The sequence below is a fragment of the Gracilinanus agilis genome, chromosome 1 (genome assembly GCF_016433145.1).
Source record: "Gracilinanus agilis isolate LMUSP501 chromosome 1, AgileGrace, whole genome shotgun sequence".
In the NCBI taxonomy this organism is placed as follows: Eukaryota; Metazoa; Chordata; class Mammalia; order Didelphimorphia; family Didelphidae; genus Gracilinanus; species Gracilinanus agilis.
The window spans coordinates 751,472,929-751,493,338 of record NC_058130.1 but is presented as its reverse complement, the minus strand read 5'-3'; the positions used below and the strand labels follow the sequence as shown (position 1 = coordinate 751,493,338).

At 43.4% G+C, this 20,410-nt stretch overlaps 1 protein-coding gene across 1 annotated transcript in view; it reads left to right on the top strand.

Moving 5' to 3' along the window:
* Window positions 1-20,410, top strand: part of DNAH10 (dynein axonemal heavy chain 10) — a 185,857-nt gene that overhangs the window by 143,919 nt on the left and 21,528 nt on the right. Inside the window, exons 43-51 of the mRNA XM_044685402.1 lie at window positions 458-538; window positions 2,143-2,340; window positions 3,359-3,520; window positions 6,540-6,714; window positions 12,534-12,715; window positions 15,669-15,805; window positions 17,449-17,666; window positions 19,126-19,347; window positions 19,714-19,861. Of these exons, the coding sequence (XP_044541337.1) occupies window positions 458-538; window positions 2,143-2,340; window positions 3,359-3,520; window positions 6,540-6,714; window positions 12,534-12,715; window positions 15,669-15,805; window positions 17,449-17,666; window positions 19,126-19,347; window positions 19,714-19,861 (1,523 nt within the window). The remainder of the gene's footprint in view (window positions 1-457; window positions 539-2,142; window positions 2,341-3,358; window positions 3,521-6,539; window positions 6,715-12,533; window positions 12,716-15,668; window positions 15,806-17,448; window positions 17,667-19,125; window positions 19,348-19,713; window positions 19,862-20,410) is intronic.

Genomic DNA, 20,410 nt, shown 5'->3' with positions numbered 1-20,410 from the left:
CTCCCTCCCTTCCTTCCTTCCTTCCTTCCTTCCTTCCTTCCTTCCTTCCTTCCTTCCTTCCTTCCTTCCTTCCTTCCTCCCTTCTTTCCTCTCTCCCTCCCTTCTTTCCTCTCTCCCTCCCTTCCTTCCTTCCTCCCTCCCTCTCTTCCTCCCTCTCTCACTCCCTCTCTTCCTCCCTCTCTCACTCCCTTCCTTCCTTCCTTCCTTCCTTCTTTCTCTTGGCCTCCAGTTACTCCACTGATTTGGCCAGGTTCTGAAGAGGAGGAGATGGTGCTGGTGCTCACGCTACCTTGAGAGTCCTTCTAACAGTGTCAGTGGAAAGTATAAGTCCTCTGAATGATGGGACTTTTCCTTGGTATGTTTCCATTGATGACTAACTCATTAGTCAGTAAAGGAGATGGAGATGTGAATGCTATTGAAGCACAATGATCCTGACAATATCTACTTTTTCTTTCAGGTCTGGTGAATAATACAGGCATTGACTGGTACTTGCCGTGGCCTCCCCAAGCCTTACGAGCTGTTGCCGAGTCATTTTTAGGTTAGTGTTACAATGAAATCAAACTTTTAATATATCATAGGATAATTTGTTATTTAATCTAACTTTGAATTCCTTTTCCTGAATTGATTTTTTAATGTAAGAAGGAGCTAAGATTTATTTAACAATGACCTTAATTATAACTAACACTTACATAATAGCTCTTAACATACTGTCTGGCACACAATAGGAGCTTAATAAATGTTTATTGACTGACAAATGTTTATTCTAGAGCATGCTAGAGTTTATAAAGTGCCTTACAAGCAGTATCTATTTTGAGCCTTACAACAGCCTTTGGAGGTATAGACTGTAGTTAACTCTTATCCCTGTTAAACATATCAGGAAGAGGGGCAGCGAGGTGATGCGGGGGGTAGAGAACCAGAAGTGCAGATGGGAGGACCTGGGATCAAATCTGGCCTCGGACACTTATTATAATTATATATATTACATATATTTACACAATTATAATTACACAAACATATGCCACAATCTGTTTAGCCAGCTCCACTCCCCATCTCCAAGTAGATGTCCATTCCCAAAGTAGATGGGCATGTATTTGGTTTCCGATACTTTGTTTCTCCAATAGTTCTGCTATAAATATTTTGGTGCCTAAAGGGACTTCCTTGTTATCAGTGGACTCCTTGGAGTACAAGCCTAATAAACCTAATCTCTAGCTCAAAGGACAGAGGCATTTTAGTCACTCAATTGAATAATTACAAATTGTTTTCCAGAAAGGTTGTCCTGCTGGAAAAGGAAATGAGGAACCACTCCAGTATCTTGGCCAAGAAAACCCCAAATGGGCTCACGAAGAGTTGGACATGACTGACAAAACAACATGAGTCTCCTAGGGAACTCTTTGTGGAGGGAACCCATGTAGTATCTGAGCTGGAAAGGATCCTAGAGGCCATCTACAACATAGTCCTCAAATGGTATTCGGGTCTTTGCTTGAAAGCCCCCAGTGAGAGGACCCTGCTGCCTCTTCCTAGGCATCCCTTTCATGTTGGGATATCCCTCACTGTTAGAAACTTGCTCCTTAGGCCCAAGACTCAACACTGAAAAGATTTAGAACTCTCCTGATTTCAGGAAATTACCTGATGCCCTTTAAAATTTAACTTAATGAGTGAATGATATCCGCTATCTCCAGGGCCTTTGTACTCACAGTTTGAATTATACTTGATGGTATTCAGGCTCTTTTGTCAAGGAAATTTTTACCTGTATGGGAGAATAGATCTCCCTTACTGTAAGGAAACACAATTGCTACACTCTAGCCCAAGAATCAATCTTGTTGTTCAGTCACGTCCAACACTATTTGAGGTTTTCTTGGCAGAGATACTGGAGTGGTTTACCATTTCCTTTTCCAGTCATTTGACAGATGAGGAAACCGAGGCAGATAGGTTTAAGTGTCTTGCTCAGGGTCACACAGCCAGTAAGTATCTGAGGCTGGATTTGAACTCCAGAAGATGAGTCTTCCTGACTCCAGGCCCAGCACTCTATCTACTGTCTCAGCCAGCTTCCTTTAGCATCGTAGCCCAGCCTTATCAGAAAGAGAATACTGCTCATAGTTTCCTAGAGGAGCTTGCTCTCACATTTCCGCCCTTTTGCTTTAGGAGACAACCCAATGGTCCCATTGGATTACATCGAAGATGTGGTAGGACACATTGTTATGGTCCATGATTCTGTTGGTCATTTTAGTAAAAAATTCCTTCAAAAATTGAGGCGAAGCAACTATGTCACTCCCAAGAACTTCCTCGATTTTATCAATACCTATTCCAAGTTACTGGATGAGAAAACTCAGTTCAACATAGGTAAGCTTTATGGATGGATGACTGAAGATTTATATATGCTGATGAATGCACTCTCCTACTTATTTGTTTATTTAACTAGCACTTGTTTATTTATATTTATATATGCTGATGATAAAATGCTGTACAATTTACTGATGTCTTTCTTTTGTCTTCACAGCACAGTCATTTCAACCTGTAGAAATATATACACTTTTAGATGGCATTTTCCCAAATTTCACTTTTACAAACCCCGTACCCTAAGCCCATCATTGAACCCTCCCTAGTAATGAACAAGAACAGAAACCAATTTATTTTTTTTTAACCCTTATCTTTCTTCTTAGAATCTATACTACATATTGGTTCCAAAACAGAAGAGTGGTAAGGGCTGGGCGATGGGGGTTCAGTGACTTGCCCAGGGTCACACAGCTAGGAAGTGGATGATACCAGGACCTCCTGTCTCTAGAACTGGCTCTCAATCCACTGAGTCACCTAGCCGTCCCACCAATTTACTTTTTTAAAAGTTACCGAAAAGCTTGTTTTACCATAAGTTTAGACGTTTCTTAGAAATATTATAGAGCTTTCCAGAACAGGTAGATTCTACCAAAGATCTGTTTTCAGGAGAATGTCTCATTTCCTGCTATGCTAGAAGAATACTGGCAGGCTCTTGTTTTCAGTTTTGGTTCCTGGACAAAGCTGTTAGGGTACTCCATGATTTCATATTTACATTATGCTGCAGAAATTATGGTGTTGAAAATATTGCCAGTCACAGCCAGTATTTGGCTTTCTAAATGGTGGATGTTGGCTTTGGCACTTTTAATCCACAACGATCAGACTGGTTTATGGTGTTGGTTGGGCCCCCGAGATGCTGATGTGAGTGTGATGTGCTTTGGGTTTCCACAAGACCCCGAATGATCAGTTGGTGGACGATGCCCCCCACCTCCGGTATGATTAGAAAAATCAGGGTGAGGCTGCTTGAATGAAATCCTTGGAACTTTGCAAGTTTTTCCTTTGGTGAACATTTGAATTGTGTTCCAATCAGCACAGTGCAAGCGTCTGGAAGGAGGCCTGGATAAGCTGAAAGAAGCCACCATTCAGCTAGACGAGTTGAACGTGAAGCTCGCAGAACAGAAGATTGTGCTTGCGGAGAAGTCGGCTGCCTGTGAGGCTTTGCTGGAGGAGATCTCAACCAACACGGCAATAGGCAAGTTATAGGCGAAGGCATCCTAGGGCCGGCGGGCCAAGCAAGTGGACATCTCTCCAGGGTACCATTACGCAGGGTTGGGGAAACCCCAGGGAAGTCTCTGGTGGGTTCTCTGCTCTCTTTCCAAGTGAATGAATAAATATTGGGTCATGGTGGTCAAATAAAACCATTGATAAAGGGCAAAAAGAGAACTCTCCTCCTTTACAGAGGAGGAAACTGAGGCCCAAAGGGGCCAAGAGACTTGCTCAAGAGGTCACAGAGGTTAGTAAAAGATGGCAGAGCTGGAATGTGAACCTCAGCTACCTCCCTTCAAACCCTGCTTTCTACTGGCTGTATTGGACAAGTCAATATTAAGGGTTCAGAGACTGAACTAGCTGTGGGGACTTGACAGAGGGTCTACTTTCTGCTTTCGGTAGATTTGTTTCAGAACTCTTTCCACTTCTTGATTCTGGGATATGGGTTCCTTTCTTGTTTGAGCACTTACTCTGTCTCCTTTGCTCAGTCCTCTCCATCTCCTTGTTCTCTTCCTAGCAGGGAGGAGCAATAGATTGGCCAAGTGTCAACTCATGGTTTGCCTCTATATGCAAATGACTCCCAGACCTCTGCTTTTTGCCCCATCTCTTACCTGATCTTTTGCTTTTTTACCTCTTGTTATAAAATCAATACTAAGTATTGGTTCCAAGGCAGAAGAGCAGAAAAAACTAGGCAGGTTAAGTGACTTACCCAAGGTCACATAGCCAGGATGTGTCTGAGGCCAGATTTGAAATCCGGAAGATGAGCCTTCTTGACTCTGGGCCCAGCACCACCTAGCTGCCCCCCTTCTTTCTTACAAGATCCCAAATTATCCAACACCCTTTCCCCTGAACATGCCATTTCATCCCTGCTGCCTTTGCTTGCCAGGGTGTGTGGTGTAGTGGAAAGAGGACTGGTTTGATTGTTGAGAGACCTGGTTGTTAAAATCCCAGCTCTGATCTTTACTAGCTATGTGACCCCTTTGAGTCCTCAGTTTCCTTTTCAGTAAAGTGGTAGTAATAACATTTATACTGTTCATCTCATGGGGTAACAGGATCTCAGGGCTGGTGGAGGTCTTCTGCTTCAGTCTATACATGGGAAACAATTCCTTAAATAGCCTACCGGATAAATAGCAATTCAGTCTCTGCTCAAAGCACGAATCTATTACATCCCAAGGTGCCATTTTGCTTTTGAATAGCTCTTCTTAAGAGTTTAAATGACCTCTTTGTCACTTTCCTCCATTGTTCCTCATTCTGTCCTCTGAGGAAAAGTCTAATCCATCTTCCCCACGACTTCCCTTCACATACTTGGAAGACGGCTCTCCTGTACCCCGGAGCATTCTGTTCTCCAAGCTAAGCATGTCCACATCCAGAGATGTTTCCTACAGGGTTCTCCATACTCCAGACCTTTTTCTGTTCTGGCCGCCTCCTCTCAATGGTCTCCAGCTCACCATGTCTTTCTCTTTCTTTAAAAAATTTTTTTCCCCATTTACATGTACAGACATGGATTAACATTTGCCTTTCAAGATGGGAGTTCCAAATTCTCTCCCTCCCGCCCTCACCTTCCACATCCCTGAGATGGTAAACAATTTGAAGTTAGACATGCGCACTCATGCAAAACGTACTTCCATATTAGTCATGTTGTGAAAGACAATACAGACAAAAAAAGGAAGTTAAAAATAAACAGTGTGCTTCGATCAGCATTCAGACTCCATCAGTTCTTTCCTGGAGGCAGATGGCATTTTTTGCTGTAAGTTCTTCAGATTTGTCTTAGATCACTGTATTGCTGAGAAAAGCTAAGTTCACAGTTGATCATCAAATTATATTGCTGCTACTGTGTACAATTACCATGCCCTTCTCAGAGCAAGTTAAGAAAAGAAATGCTGCTCTCCTTTTGTCAGATGGAGGGTACTAGCAGATGTTTGGGTATCTGAAATTCTCCTCAAGGCTCTATCATGGCGCCATGCCAGGCTTATATTCTCTCTCTACACTTCCTTCCTTCCTTCCCTCCCTCTCTCCCTTCCTGTCTTACTTTCCTTTCCTGTCTTAAAATCAATACTATTGGTTCCATGGCAGAAGGGCTAAGTGACTTATCCAGGGTCACACAACCAGGAAGTATTTGAGGCCAGATTTAAGGCCTGGTTCTCATTGAGCCACCTAGCTGACCCCTTACGTTTTATTTCTTAAAATCCCTATGCCTTTCCTCTTTCTGCTTAGGCAGTATTTAGTTTGCCCAAAGCACCAAAATGCTTTCTATTTCTTCCACTCATCTCTACTCTAATGGTTTCAGCCATGTTTCTCCGTTATGATCATAGGATGATAGATTTAGATCTGGGGAGGGACCTTAGAGGCCCATGGAGCTCACCCCTGTTACTTCACAGATGAAAAAACTGAGGCCCAGGAAGTTTAAATGACCCACCCAGGGTCATGTAGCCAGTAGATAACTGAAGTGGGATTCGAATTTAGGTCTGACTCCAAGTCCAGTACCATATGCTTAGTAATGCTGATAAGGCTAAATCTGAAGGTGAAAGCATCAGTAAGGAAGGTGGCTGTAGGAAAAGGGGATGAAAAATGGCCATTGGGAGAATGAGGAATTGGCAATTAGAAGAAAGAATTTCTCTGGGATAGCTTCAGCATCACCTACTGTAAAAGGAAGTTCCTAATGAGAGAGAGAGAGAGAGAGAGAGAGAGAGAGAGAGAGAGAGAGAGAGAGACAGAGAGAGAGAGAGACAGAGAGAGAGAGAGACAGAGAGAGAGAGAGAGACAGAGACAGAGAGACAGAGATTGTGAAGGGGCCAAAAGAAAGAGGAGAGAATCGGAGATTGCTTCTGGGTTATGGTCACTAGATTCCAAGGTTTGAGTTTCTCCTGCCTCAGGGCCATCCACATGGAAACCAGAGAGGATGTACGGCCAAGGATGTTTCTCCTTTTGTTACTCCAATAAAGCCAAGTCAAACCTGCCTCATTTGTACCAGTTGTAACATTACATTTTCCCACCTCACCTTGCAGCGGAGGAAAAGAAAAAGCTTGCTGAAGAAAAAGCCATAGAGATAGAGGAACAGAATAAGATCATTGCTGTGGAGAAAGCAGAGGCTGAAACGGCCCTGGAGGAAGCCATGCCCATCTTAGAAGCAGCCAAGCTGGAGCTGCAGAAGCTGGACAAGTCAGATGTCACAGAGATCAGGTAACACTTTCATCCACCATAATGGTTCACACAGGGGTAGTGCAGGTGTATCTCTGCCCCATCTTGGCTGTGTAGACCATAGGTAAGTCTCTTAGAGTCTTGACAGGGACCAATCTCTCTGGAGATCTTCAAAGGTGATAAGAAGAATAAGAGAAAAATAAGAGAGAATATAGCAGGGTCAGGAAGGCCACTGTTGCTGGTAGCAAGCAAAAGGCAGCTTTATTGAAGAATGAAGAATGTTTTTATAGAGGTGGAAAGATCCTTGCTCAGGTTGTTCATATTTACAATAGTTAGAGAGTAGCCTCAGGATAAGATAAGCATCAGCTGCTCAAGACTAGGCTTAGGCAGAGCCTCTTACAGACTTTTTGTCCAGGAGACTCAGAAAGACTCCCCAAGTTACAGAGAAGGAGCTGATCTGGTTTGGGACAAGGGGCTTCCCCATCATGAGAATCCTGGACTTCCTCAAGTTCACCGCAAGGGCCAGCTTTTCCAGGAGGCATTTCCTGATGCCCCTCAGCCGCTCATGCCCTCTTCCTGAAGTCATCTTGTTCCTATCTTGTATATGACTAGATAGATGTATGTACGAATACGTCTATGTATATATGCATCTAGATGTACACAAAATAGGAAGAAGGAGACATCTATAGACCTCTGTATATATCTTTATATATACTTATACAATATACAGGTATAGACAAAACAGAACAACATCACATATTATATATACACACGCACACACACAAACACATCCATGTTGTCTGTCTCCCTTGATGAAAAGAAGGAAATGGGTATTTATTATTGTTGTTTAGCTGATTTTCTGTTGTGTCTGATTCTTTATTGTTCCATTTGGGGTCTTTCTTGGCTAAGATAATGGAGTGGTTTGCCTTCTCCTTCTCCAGCTCATTTGACAGATGAGGAAACTGAGGCTAACATGGTTAAGTGACTTGCCCAGGAAAACACACAGTGTCTGAGGTCGGATTTGAACTCAGGCCTTTCTGACTCCAGACCCAGTGCTCTATTCACTGTGCCACCTAGCTGCCCAAAGCATTTATTAAGGACCATCTCTTTTCCAGACACTATGCAAAGTGTTTTACAAATATCTCATTTGATCTTTACAACAATCCCGAGAGGTAGGTGCCATCATTATCCCTCTTTTACAATTGAGGAAACTGGGACAATCATTGGGTAAGTGGCTTTCCCAAGATCTGGGACTGGATTCGAACTTAGATTGTTCCAGACCTTCTACTGTGTCGCCTGGTGCTTCCACAAGAAGGACTGCCTTACTCTGCTAGCTAGAGAACAAATGTGAGGCTCTTCCTGAAGAGGAGGGGGATGGATTCTTAGAGCTTGAAGCAGCTCTTTGTTTTCCCAAGAATCCTGAATTAGGTGCTGTCAGGTGAGCTCGGGTCTTCCTGACTCCAGGCCCAGTCCTCAACCTTCTGGGCTACCCAGCTGCTCCCCATCAACTCCCTAAAGGCAGAGATTTCTGTCATTGTCTTCCAAGCCAATGGCACAGTAGCTGAATGAATGAATGAATAGTATTTTCACTTAAAAATTTTTTATTGATTAACTAAGAATATTTTTCCATGGTTCCATGATTCGTGTTCTTTCCCTCCCCTATTCGCACCTCCCTCCCATAGCCAGCACTCAATTCCACTGGGTTTTACATGTGTCATTGATCAAGACCTATTTCCATATTATTAGTATTTGCATTGGGGTGATGGCTTAGAGTCTACATCCCCAATCATATCCCCATCGACTCACGTGATCAAGCAGTTGTTTGAAAAGCATTTTAAAGCACTTATCATGTGCCAAGCATTATACTAAGTGCTGGGGATACAGATAGAAAAAGAGAGAGAGAGTTCCTGCTCTCAGGGAGCTCATACTCTAATTAGGGGAGACAACATGTATTGGTGCTTCATAAAGGCTGTTGATTGATTAATTGATGGAAATTCCACACAAAGGTCTAGAACAACAACAGAAATTATACATCATTAGGTAGAATGGACTCCCTCTATGCTTTTTTCTCTTCTCTGTGGTAAATGAGGCACTAAGAAAGTTCAAACTAGTAGGTGCTCTGTCAGTAATTCCTAAGGGAGATTACCAGATGAAGCTCGTGGTTATCAAAAATCAGCCGGTTAGGGGGAAGCTAGGTATATTGAGAGACAGACCTAGAGCTGAGAGGACTTGGGTTCAAATGTAGCCTCAGACACTTCCTAGCTGTGTGATCCTGGGCAAGTCACTTACCCCAATTGCCTAGCCCTTACTGCCCTTCTGCCTTGGAACCGATACACCAAGTACTGATTCTAAGATGGAAGGTAAAGTTGGTGAGTAAAAGGAGCCATCCAGACAGGAAGAAAGGCAGGCTACAGAGCTCTTCCTCTGCAGTGCCCATTCATCTGTGGACTTTGGAAGATGCATCTCACATCATTCATGAGGTCCAAATAAAGAACATGGCCGCAGTGTCCCTGAAGTTCCTTCTGCTCTTCCTTCCTGCTGACGCCTCTCTCCTTTTTGACTCTCGCACCTAGACATCTTTCCAGGGTGTTATCATTTGTAGGACTCTAATCACAGCACCAGGCAGGCATTTGGCATCTTCTCTAACGTGAGCACCATCGAAGGCCTGCGGAATACAAAGACAAAAGCAAACCAGGCCACGACCTCAAGAAGCTCGTGTTCTTCTACTGGAGAGGGTGAGGACGCTGTAGAACATGTACACATACAGACAACTAAACACAGAGTACAGATGGAACAGTACAAAGTAATTTCAGGAATGAGAGTTTGAGCTTCTGTGGGGGCCAAGAAATGCCTCCAGTACAAGATGGCGCTCAAGCAGTGCCCTGAAGGAAGCCAAGAAGTCTAAGACGTGGAAATGAGGAAGAGGAACGTGTCAGGCACAGGCTGGACAAAGATAGCAATATTCTTCCTCCATAGTCATGGAGGGGATGGAAGGGACCTGTTGTGAGGAAGATTAGATAGTTATTGATTAAGAATTAAGGTTGACCTAGCAGGAAGGAGCTGGAGCTGGGAATTCTAGGATAGAATGAAGGAGGAGGAAGTGTGTGTGCCCTGAGAGAGGACTCCGTTAGTGGTGGGCAAAAACTGTTGCCAGCCTGGGAGGTCTCAGAGCAAAGAACACCCTGCATCCTGATTTTTCCCCTGGGATCCTGTGTGGTGGTGGCATCTAGCAAAGAGACAAGATCAACAGTGCTGTGCCAAGGGAAGAAGAGAAGTTTGAGATCTGGTGGACAGCGTTTCAAGCAAACCCTCCCTACTTGGTACCTGAGACCACCTTGGCTCTTCATCCAGAGATCATCAGTGGATTGCAGTGAGAATCCCAAAGCCACATCAGCCCCTAGCGGTGCTGCTCAAGTCTGGCGGGTCCAGACTGAGGCAGTCACTCAGAGACTCCATTACAGCTCCTTAGGCCCTGTCAGTTTAGATCACTAAGTTAGTGTAGAAAAAAGTCCTCCCCTTTCCCTGTGGGTTTTGTCATTAGATTTAAGGTTTTAGAGTAGACATCCCTATCCCACCTTGTTGTTGTTCATAATTAAAACCAGTTATATCCTGTTACCTTGCCTGGTGGATTCAAAGCCTCTGGCCCAGGGTGACAGTTGGTCAACTGTCCCTCTGTCAGTTAGGAGCAGCTTGGCTGTTCTGTTCTCCATGTCCAGGTCTAGTCTCTCATAAACTCCAGTGTGTGTACCCACAATCATCTAGTTTTATTATAATATCCCTGGTGCCTCCATTACCTTACATATCTTTTCTATAGACCTCAGAGGTCATCTTTGTTTTTCAGATGAGGAAACTGAGGTCTATGTAAGTGGCTCAGCCAGTGCTCCCCAGAGAGTGAGCAGCAGAATTAGGATTTAAAATCAAGTCCTCTGACTCCAGCGCCATGCTCTTTCCATTGTACCACACTGCCTCCTTTCATGTACTCGTTACCCAAGTTTTGGCTTTGTTCAGCCTGATTCTAATGCTTATGTTATACGCAATACAATGATTTTTCCTGTCTATGTTCTTATTAGAAATGATTTTGGAGGAAACTGATGTCATGTTTGTCTTATTTTTTGGATGTTGCCTGACTCCTCTTTAAAGGCGAATAATCTTGCTTTTATATTAATGAAGTATTTGATTTAATATCATAGTTTCTTTGTCCAGGAAGCAAAGCTCTTCTCCAGAGATGTTGCTATTGGTAGCAAAAAGTAATTTTTCCTAGGGGAGTTATTCCTTCCCCCAGGGGCAAATGAAAATGTCCTCATTACTGGGCAGAGAGGTCAAAGTTAAGAATGGATCCTGTCTGTGTTGTTTCTCAATAGAAACATGTTTGGAGGCAGCTGGGTGGCTCAGTGGATTGGGAGCCAGAGCTGGAGATGGGAGGTCCTGGGTTCAAATCTGGTCTCAGATACTTCTTAGCTGGGTGACCCTGGACAAGTCACTTAACCCCAATTGCCTAGCCTTTTCTGCTTTTCTGCCTTCGAATCATTCACAATATTGATTCTAAGATGGAAGGTAAAGGTTTAAAGAAGAAAAGATTTTTGGATTAGCCTGGTAAATGGTAATTGGATAGGTAAGAGTTTGGGACACTCCCCAGAAATGAGCAAATGCTGTGCTCAGCCTTTGCCAAGGTGAATCCCTGTCCACCTTCAAATTCTGTGCCTAAATGGAAAAAACATGCATTGTTCCCCTTGTCTCAGAAATGAGGCAATGCACACGCTCACTTCCGTGTCCTTGGCTTCATTCAGCAGGAGGCCAGACATACTTTCATGGCCATTGGCTCTGAATGGTGCCTGATTTCAGCTCTCCAGTTTTTCTCCAGTCTCCCCAGGGGCTCATTTGGGGGCCCAGTATTGTCCATGCGAAGAATCAGATGGCACGATGTGGTAGAACAGCAGATGCAACGGCTCTGTCTTCGTGCCTTGATATTTTAGGGGATTGCTTTTGCCGTTGCTGTCTCAGATTCCCTGCATCTCTAACTCTAGACTTTCTGGTGTTTTGATTATTGAGGAGAGAAAAAAGTGTTCTCTCTCTCTCTCTCACCTTCATTTCTGACATTTTAGGATCTTAGGGCATCATATTATATATATAAAGTACTGTAAAGTAGCCTCCTTACCTGACCTTCTAGATGGCCATGGCAAAGTAGAAAAAGCAGACTCTGGAATTGGGGGACCTAAATTCAAATGTTGCCTTTGATGCTTTACTACCAAGTGTGACTTTGGACAAGTCTCTCTCTCTCTCTCTCTCTCTCTCTCTCTCTCTCTCTCTCTCTCTCTCTTTGTAAACCCTTAACTTCTGTGTATCGGCTCCTTGGTGGAAGAGTGGTAAGGGTGGGCAATGGGGGTCAAGTGACTGGCCCAGGGTCACACAGCTGGGAAGTATCTGAGGCCAGATTTGAACCTAGGACCTCCTGTCTCTGGGACTGACTCTCAATCCACTGAGCTACCCAGCTGCCCCTTGGGCAAGTCTCTTAATCTCAGTTAAGTGCCTGGAGTCTCACTTTGCTCAGCCTTGAAAGGAGAGGGGTTGAACTCTGAGGGTAGGGCAGGCCTGGTTGGAGTTACTACAGATATTATTATCCCCATTTTCAGATGTGGAAAATGAGGCTCAGATGGGTTATATAACTTAGGCATAGTCACTCATCTGGAAAGCATCTAAGCTGGAATTTAAACCGAGGGGGTCTTGTGATCCCAAGTTCCAAGCTCTGCTCCCTCTGACCTCCCACCGCTAACATCGGTGTCTTTAATGCTTATCTCGAGCCCATCTTAATTAATATTCCATGGCTGTGTTCGACTGATTTCTTTGGTCTTTTTCTTTCCTAGGTCTTTTGCGAAGCCTCCTAAGCAGGTGCAGACAGTTTGCGAGTGTATTCTGATCATGAAGGGCTACAAAGAACTCAACTGGAAGACAGCCAAAGGCATGATGTCTGACCCAAATTTCCTGAGGTCTCTCATGGAGATGGATTTTGATGCAGTGACCCAGAGCCAAGTCAAAAACATCCGTGGTAAGCAGAGATGATCAGAGTGGCACTCGCATTTAAGCGGACACTATTCCGGCTTTCTTTGGGGCTTCTGAGGACCTTTCTCTCTTTGTTTCAATCTAGAGAAAACCATGCAATTTTAGGTTGGTTTGATCTCTTTGGAAAGAGAGACTGCTGGGGTCCCTGGGGGGCGGGGAAGGACATGCATGACCCATGACTGAGAAGGAGGAAGTGACTTTTCTTTTACAGGGTCCACAGCTTTGACTTTTGGCAAGGGAACTGGAGACTCCTTAAAAAACACAATTCTCTCATTCTCAATGGCATCTACGAAAGCTGGATGTCACCCCAAGTTTCATCTGGCAGGACACAGCTTTTTTACTCAGAGTTTTATGGATGTTTTTATTCTTAAGCTTATCCTTTCTGTCAAAGGACTTCGCCTTTTAACAAGTAGACTTCCTCCTACACAAAGCTAATACTGACACATTAAAAAATGGATGTTGAGAGTAAATGCCCCAAGTTTCCAATGAACAGCCAACCCTTTGGTGCATTGGTTCCTGAGGACCCAAACACCCATCCGGCCTGAATTCTGAGGGAGAATGTGTGATTCCTCTGAGAGACCAATTTCCTCTCTCTTTATTTATATTTGTATCATCTATATCTTTACTTCTATCTATGCCTATACCTATGCCTCTCTCTATGTCATCTATCTCTATAGCATCTATACCCATATATCTATACTTATATCAATACCTATATCTATGCCTATATCCATATCATCTATACCCATACCTATATATTTGTATCTATACCTATGCTGATATCTTTATTTCTATATCTCAGTATCTATAGCTATATCATAATCTATATTTATGAGAAAAGCAAATGTAATTATATAACTATCCTGATATTTTTGTTCTAAGTTCATAGAATCATACAATATAGGTTTAGAACTGGAAAGAATCCAGTAGGTCAGATAGTCCAGCCCCTTTATTTAACCGAGGTGGGAAATGAGGCCCAGACAGGTCTCGGTGACTTATTCAGGGTCACAAGGGTAGTAGCAACAGGACCAAGATTTGCACCTATGTCCTTTGATCTAGGACTTCCATTCCAGTACACTTGCCTTGTACCAAGATGTCCTCGTCCAATTCTTGGCATTGGTTTTATCCCCTCCACAGTAAATCCTCCCTTGTTTTAATGTTGGTTGTTTTCAGTTATGTGTAAGGACCACTGTAGGGGAGCTCCAAGGCCTAACTTTGGGATGGTTTTATCTGAGGACCCTTTCCTATTAAGATCCATCAGAGGATAACTATGGTAACCGGGGGTTCTCTCCCAGCAAATCTGATGACTCTGTTGCAAATCTGGGCCAAAGATCTCAGGGCTGCCAGCAATGGCAGATGTGACAAGACACAGGCTACTTGTACAGACAGAGCCTCTCAACAGAGACCTTGAAGGTCAAGTAAGAAGAAGAGACTTTGGCTCCAATTCAGTTCAGGTCAGTTTGCCTTTACCCTTCTAGAGGTTTCTCTGATATTCACAAACGGATGTCTGGGTCCCCCAGATCCAAGATAGTTGGATCTGTATTTTATGGACACATTTGTGAAAGAATAATGAATTGGAAGTGTTTAATTTGCCCTGAACCATCTTGTTTCCTTGTCTCTCTCTGTTTCTCTCTTTCTCCCTCCCTGGCTCCCTCCCTTCTTTCCTTTCTCCCTCCCTTCTTTCCCCTCTCCCTCTCTTTTTTCCTTCTTTCCTTCTTTTCTTCCTTTCTTCCTTCCTTCCTTCCTTAAAAAAAAAACAACCCTTATTTTCTGCTTTAGAATCAGTACTAAGTATTGATTCCAAGGTAGGAGAGCTATAAGGGCTAAACAATGGGGGTCACACAGCTAGGAAGTGTCTGAGGCCAGATTTGAAGCCAGGACCTCCCATCTCTAGGCCTGGCTCTCTATCCACTAAGCCACCCAGCTGTCCTCCCCCTTTTTCCAAAGTGGCACATTTCTCATTTTCTCAAATTGTATATCCCAAGGGACTTCAAAAAAAAAAGAACTCATTATCTTTGCTCTCCCCCCCAGGCTCTTCCCCCTTCTGAATTGTCCTATTACTGTCAAGGCTATCTCCATCCTCACATTCCCTCAATCTCACAACCTAGGAGTTACCCTGGGATCCTCACTCTCTGTCTCTCTCTCTGTCTCTCTGTCTCTCTGTCTGTCTGTCTCTCTCTCACCCCTACCGCATCCAATCTGTTGCCAAGGCCTGTTGATTTTACTTCTGTGTCTCTTGAATATGCCCCCTTGTCTCCTCTGGCACCACCCCCATGCTGGTTCAGGTCTCCAGCACCTCACTTTTGGACTATTTCAATAGCTGCTGTGGGGTGAGGGTCTGCCTGCCTCAAGTCTAGTTCAGGCTGTCCTTCACTCATCTGGGAAAGTGATTTTCCTAAAGGTCTGACCACGTCACCCCCCTCACTCAGTAAACTCCAAGGGCTCCCTACTACCTCCAGGATCAAACATAAATTGCTCCAGTTGGCATTCAAAGCCCTTCATTTCCTGGCTCCCTCCTACCTCTCCAGTCTTTTTTTTACCTTACTCATTCCCAGGTACTCTTCCTCCCTTGGCATTGCTCACACGAGACATTCTATCTCCTGACTCTGGGCATTGGCAGCGGCCGGACTTCATGCCTGAATCTCCTCCCTTCTGGCTGCCCTGACTTCCTTAAGTCGTGGCTAAAATCTTGGCTTCGGCAAGAAGTCTTTCCCAGCCCTTCTTCATCTTGGTGCTTTCTTCCTTGCCTCTAATCTTTCCTGTATTGGATTGTGTTGGACTCCCCACCACTAGCTTGTGAGCTCTTTGAGAGCAGGACTGTTTCTTGTCCTTTTTGATAACTCCAGCACTTAGCACACTGTCTGGCCCAGAGGAGGCACTTAATGGCACTTAAAATTAACTGACCCACTGACTGAAAATCTCCATATCTTATCTTAAAGCACTCTTGAAGAATCTCAATACAACCTTTGAAGAAATGGAGGCTGTAAGCAAAGCAGGATTGGGCATGCTGAAGTTCGTTGAAGCTGTGATGGGCTACTGTGATGTTTTTAAAGAAATCAAACCCAAAAGAGACAAGGTACTGCCCATTTGTGAACCCTAGAAGGAAATTGGCCTGAATACAGCCTGGATTTAATTGGCATCTTTTGTGCTCAATACCTTTCTGTGTTGGTCTGCATTAGAAATCCCTCCCAACTGGCAGATAGGTGGCTCAATGGGTATAGCACTAGGCCTGAGATGGGAAGTTCTGGGTTCAAATCTAACCTCAGGGTCTTCCTAGATGTGTGACCCTGGGTAAGTCATTTAACCTCAGTGACTTCTTCTGCCTTGGAATGGATACTTAGTATTGATTCTAAGACAGAAGGAAAAGGTTAAAAAAAAAAAACCAAAACACCTTCCAAGCAACTGTAGATTCTGGCCCTGAAATACACTCCTTTTTAGATGAATTTGAGATAGGAAGAGAGCTGACTTCTTAAAAGGCCTTTGTCAAATTCTGTATATGAAGAGAATGAAAATTAGGTTTGAGATGAGTGCTCCATTAAAGCATATTAAGTTTTAATTTGAAAAACCAAGAATGAAGAGGATTACTTGTATGTGTTGTGAGGCATTGTTTTATCTTAATTTATAACCCCAGAACATTAGAGTCTGCTAATTGTTTCCACTGATTGAAAAACAAACAGGCAACTCAGTGAGGTCACTCTTGCCCTTTTCTGCACTTTTAACCTGGAGCCACATAATTTTTTTAAAAAATAACTAATTTATTTTAAAATATTTTCCATGGTTACATGATTCATGTTCTCTCCCTTTCCTCTTCCTTCCTCCTTCCTAGAGCTGACAAGCAATTCCACTGGGTTATATGTGTATTATCACTTGATACCTATTTCCATATTATTAATTTTTATAATAGAGTAATCTTTTAAAATCAAAACCCCAAATCACATACCTATATAAATAAGTGATAAATCATATACTTTTCTTCTACATTTCTGCTCCCACAGTTCTTTCTCTCGATGTGGATAGCGTTCTTTCTCATAAGTCTCTCAGGATTGTCCTGGATCCTTGCATTGCTATTAGTAGAAAAGGCTATTACCTTTGATCATTCCACAATATTGTAGTTACTGTGTATAATGTTCTCCTGGTTCTGCTTATTTCACTCTGCATCAGTTCATGGAGGTCTTTCCAGTTCTTGTAGAAATCAAGCAGTTCATCATTCCTTATAGCACAATCGTATTCCATCACCAGCAGATACCACAATTTGTTCAGCCATTCCCCAATCGAGGGCCAGCGCCTCATCTTCCAATTTTTTGCTGCCACAAAGAGCGCAGCTATGAATATTTTTGTACAACCGTTTTTTATTATCTCTTTGGGGTACAAACCTGGTAGTGGTATTGTTGGATCAAAGGCAGGCATTCTTTTAAAGCCCTTTTTGCATAATTACAAATTTTCTTCCAGAATGTTTGGGTCAGTTCACATGGAGTCACATCTTAATGTTTGAAGTCACCAGTGTAACCCCAATGGATACACATGGAAATGTGATATAAATACATACACACATATATGTGTGTGTATATATGTTTATATATGTAGGGAGAAAGAGAGGTTGAACCCCATATGTAGAGAGGCACCCACATATCTTCTCCCATCCCCTCCCTTCACCAATCTCCACTTCCCACTCCATAATTTAGTTTCTCAGACATTGTGTCCACTCTCCTTAAAATACAGGTGGCAAGGCTGGAACGGAACTTTTTCCTCAGTAAAAGAGAACTGGAAAGAATTCAGAATGAGCTGGCCACACTTCAGGCTGAACTAGAAGCTTTGGGAGCCAAATATGAGGCAGCCATACTGGAAAAGCAACAGCTCCAAGAAGAAGCCGAGATCATGGAAAGGCGGCTGATTGCTGCTGACAAGTTGATCTCCGGCTTGGGCTCAGAAAACGTGAGGTCAGCTTAGTTTTGTGGAAAGAAATCAGGAAGAGTTTCTTATGTTGGAGCCAGAAGGCCAGTGTTTTTTTTTTTTTTTTTTACAGATCTATCAAGATTTTATTTTTTTAACATTTATTAATATTTATTTTTTAGAAAAATTAACATGGTTACATGATTTATGCTCTTACTTTCCCCTTCACCCCCTGACCTCCCTCCCCCCCATAGCCGATGCACATTTCCACTGGTTTTAACATGTGTTATTGATCAAGACCTATTTCCAAATTGTTGATAGTTGCATTGGTGTGGTAGTTTCGAGTCTGCGTCCCCCATCATTGTCTACCTCAACCCACGTGTTCAAGCAGTTGCTTTTCTTCTGTGTTTCCTCTCCTGTAGTTCTTCCTCTGAATGTGGGTAGCATTCTTTACCATAAATCCCTCAGAATTGTCCTGGGTCATTGCATTGCTGCCAGTATAGAAGTCCATTACATTCGATTTTACCATAATACATCAGTCTCTGTGTACAATGTTCTTCTGGCTCTGCTCCTTTCACTCTGCATCAGTTCCTGGAGGTCTTTCCAGTTCACATGGAATTCCTCCAGTTTATTATTCCTTTGAGCACAATAGTATTCCATCACCAACATATACCACAATTTGTTTAGCCATTCCCCAATTGAAGGGCATTCCTTCATTTTCCAGTTTTTTGTCACCACAAAAAGAGCAGCTATAAATATTTTCATAAAGTCGGTTTATCAATGATCTCTTTGGGGTACAAACCCAGCAATGGTATGGCTGGATCAAAGGGCAGGCATTCTTTTATAGCCCTTTGAGCATAGTTCCAAATTGCCATCCAGAATGGTTGGATCAGTTCACAACTCCACCAGCAGTGCATTAATGTTCCAATTTAAGGCCAGTGGTTTGAACTGGGCTGCTGGCCATTGTAAAATGGCTCTCACAGCTAGGCTCTCATCCTGAGCAGGCTTGGCTTCTTTTCTATGCCTCTAAGGCAGGCAAAGGCCTTTTGTAAACAGACTTTTTCTCCTGTCAAGTACAAAGAACCCAAAGCAGCTGTGGGACTAGGGAAGGACTAGACACAGATGACAGATCCCTAAAGCACCTTTGACCTTTGGGGATTTGGTGGCTCCAAGTCTTATGCTGCTGGTTGTGGAAGTCAGAAACCATCGCCAACAGTGTGATAAAGTGAAGTCCTTTGTGGCTTAAGAGGACAGTGATTAAAGCTAGAATCTGTACATTCTAAAATGTAGTGACAGGATTGTCCCATGGCCGTGCTTTTGCACATGTCCATTTTGCTAATGGTCGCCAGTTACTCATATGATAATATGTCTCTGCTAGCCTGAAGAAATGGTCGATTTGGAAACTTTGGCAGATAGATTTCTATCCCTCCTGGGAGAAGGTTGTGAATCATGTCAAGTTTCTCTCCATTTTGGATTGAACTGGGGTAACTGTCTCTTCCCCATCAGATGGCTGGCTGATTTAGAAGAGTTGATGCACCGAAGATTCAAGTTGTTGGGGGACTGTCTGCTTTGCTCTGCTTTCCTGAGCTATGAAGGGGCCTTCACCTGGGAGTTTCGAGATGAGATGGTGAATATTGTGTGGCAAGGAGATTTACTGGAACGGGAAGTTCCCCTGAGCCAGCCTTTTCGATTAGAAAGCCTGCTCACAGATGATGTGGAGATTAGTAGGTAAGTGACACTCGAAAGCCAACAGGGCAATGGTATTATTTAGTGACACGAGGCTCGGGAGAGGACAGCAGTGGGGGTGGTCCTCTTGTATGGAGGTGTTGTAAGAAGGAAGGCTTGGGCAGGGGACTGAATTTAATATGAAAACAGAGGCCAAGCCTCCAAAGCCCTAGAGTAGGGAGAGAGCAAACATATTTTTTTCCGATACTTGGAACAAGATCTATTGGTCTCTTCCTCAAGAACCATTATCATTTCTTCTCTCTCAGTCTTTGGCTTTTAGACTCTTCTGTAGCAATTTGTAGCAATACAAATACAATCATAAAGGAAGCCTTGGATATGGCATTAATTTTCTGTTGTTTTGATTCCTAGGTGGGGCTCTCAAGGCCTGCCTCCTGATGAGCTCTCTGTTCAGAATGGTATCCTTACCACTCGAGCCAGTCGTTTTCCTTTGTGTATTGATCCCCAGCAACAAGCCCTAAACTGGGTAAAGAGAAAAGAAGAAAGAAATAACCTCAGGGTAGGGCTCACGATATTAAGAACTCTTCTGTTTTATTGGCTTGGATCAGTGGTTCCCAAACTTTTTTGGCCTCCTGCCCCCTTTCCAGAAAAAATATTACTTAGCCCCCTGGAAATTTTTTTTTTTAATTTTAATAGCAATTAATAGGAAAGATAAATGCACCTGTGGCCATCACCGCTTCCCTGGATCACTGCAGCACCCACCGGGGGCAGTGGCGCCCACTTTGGGAATCACTGGCTTGGATCATACCCAGCATGAAATTATTTTAAATTTAAAATCTTCTAGGCCAGGAGTTAGTCCTTACTCAAGGATGGGAAGATTTTCAGCCTTCTTATACCTTATTCTCTTTCTGGTCCCTCCCTCATATTCTCTCTTTTTCAATCTCTCTCTGTCTCTCTGACTCTCTGTCTCTCTGTCTCTCTGTCTCTCTGTCTCTCTCTCTGTCTCTCTGTCTCTGTCTCTCCCCCTCCCTCTCTCTCTCTCTCTCTCTCTCTCTCTCTCTCTCTCTCTCTCTCTCTCTCTCTCTCTCTCTCTCCTTCTCTCCCTCTC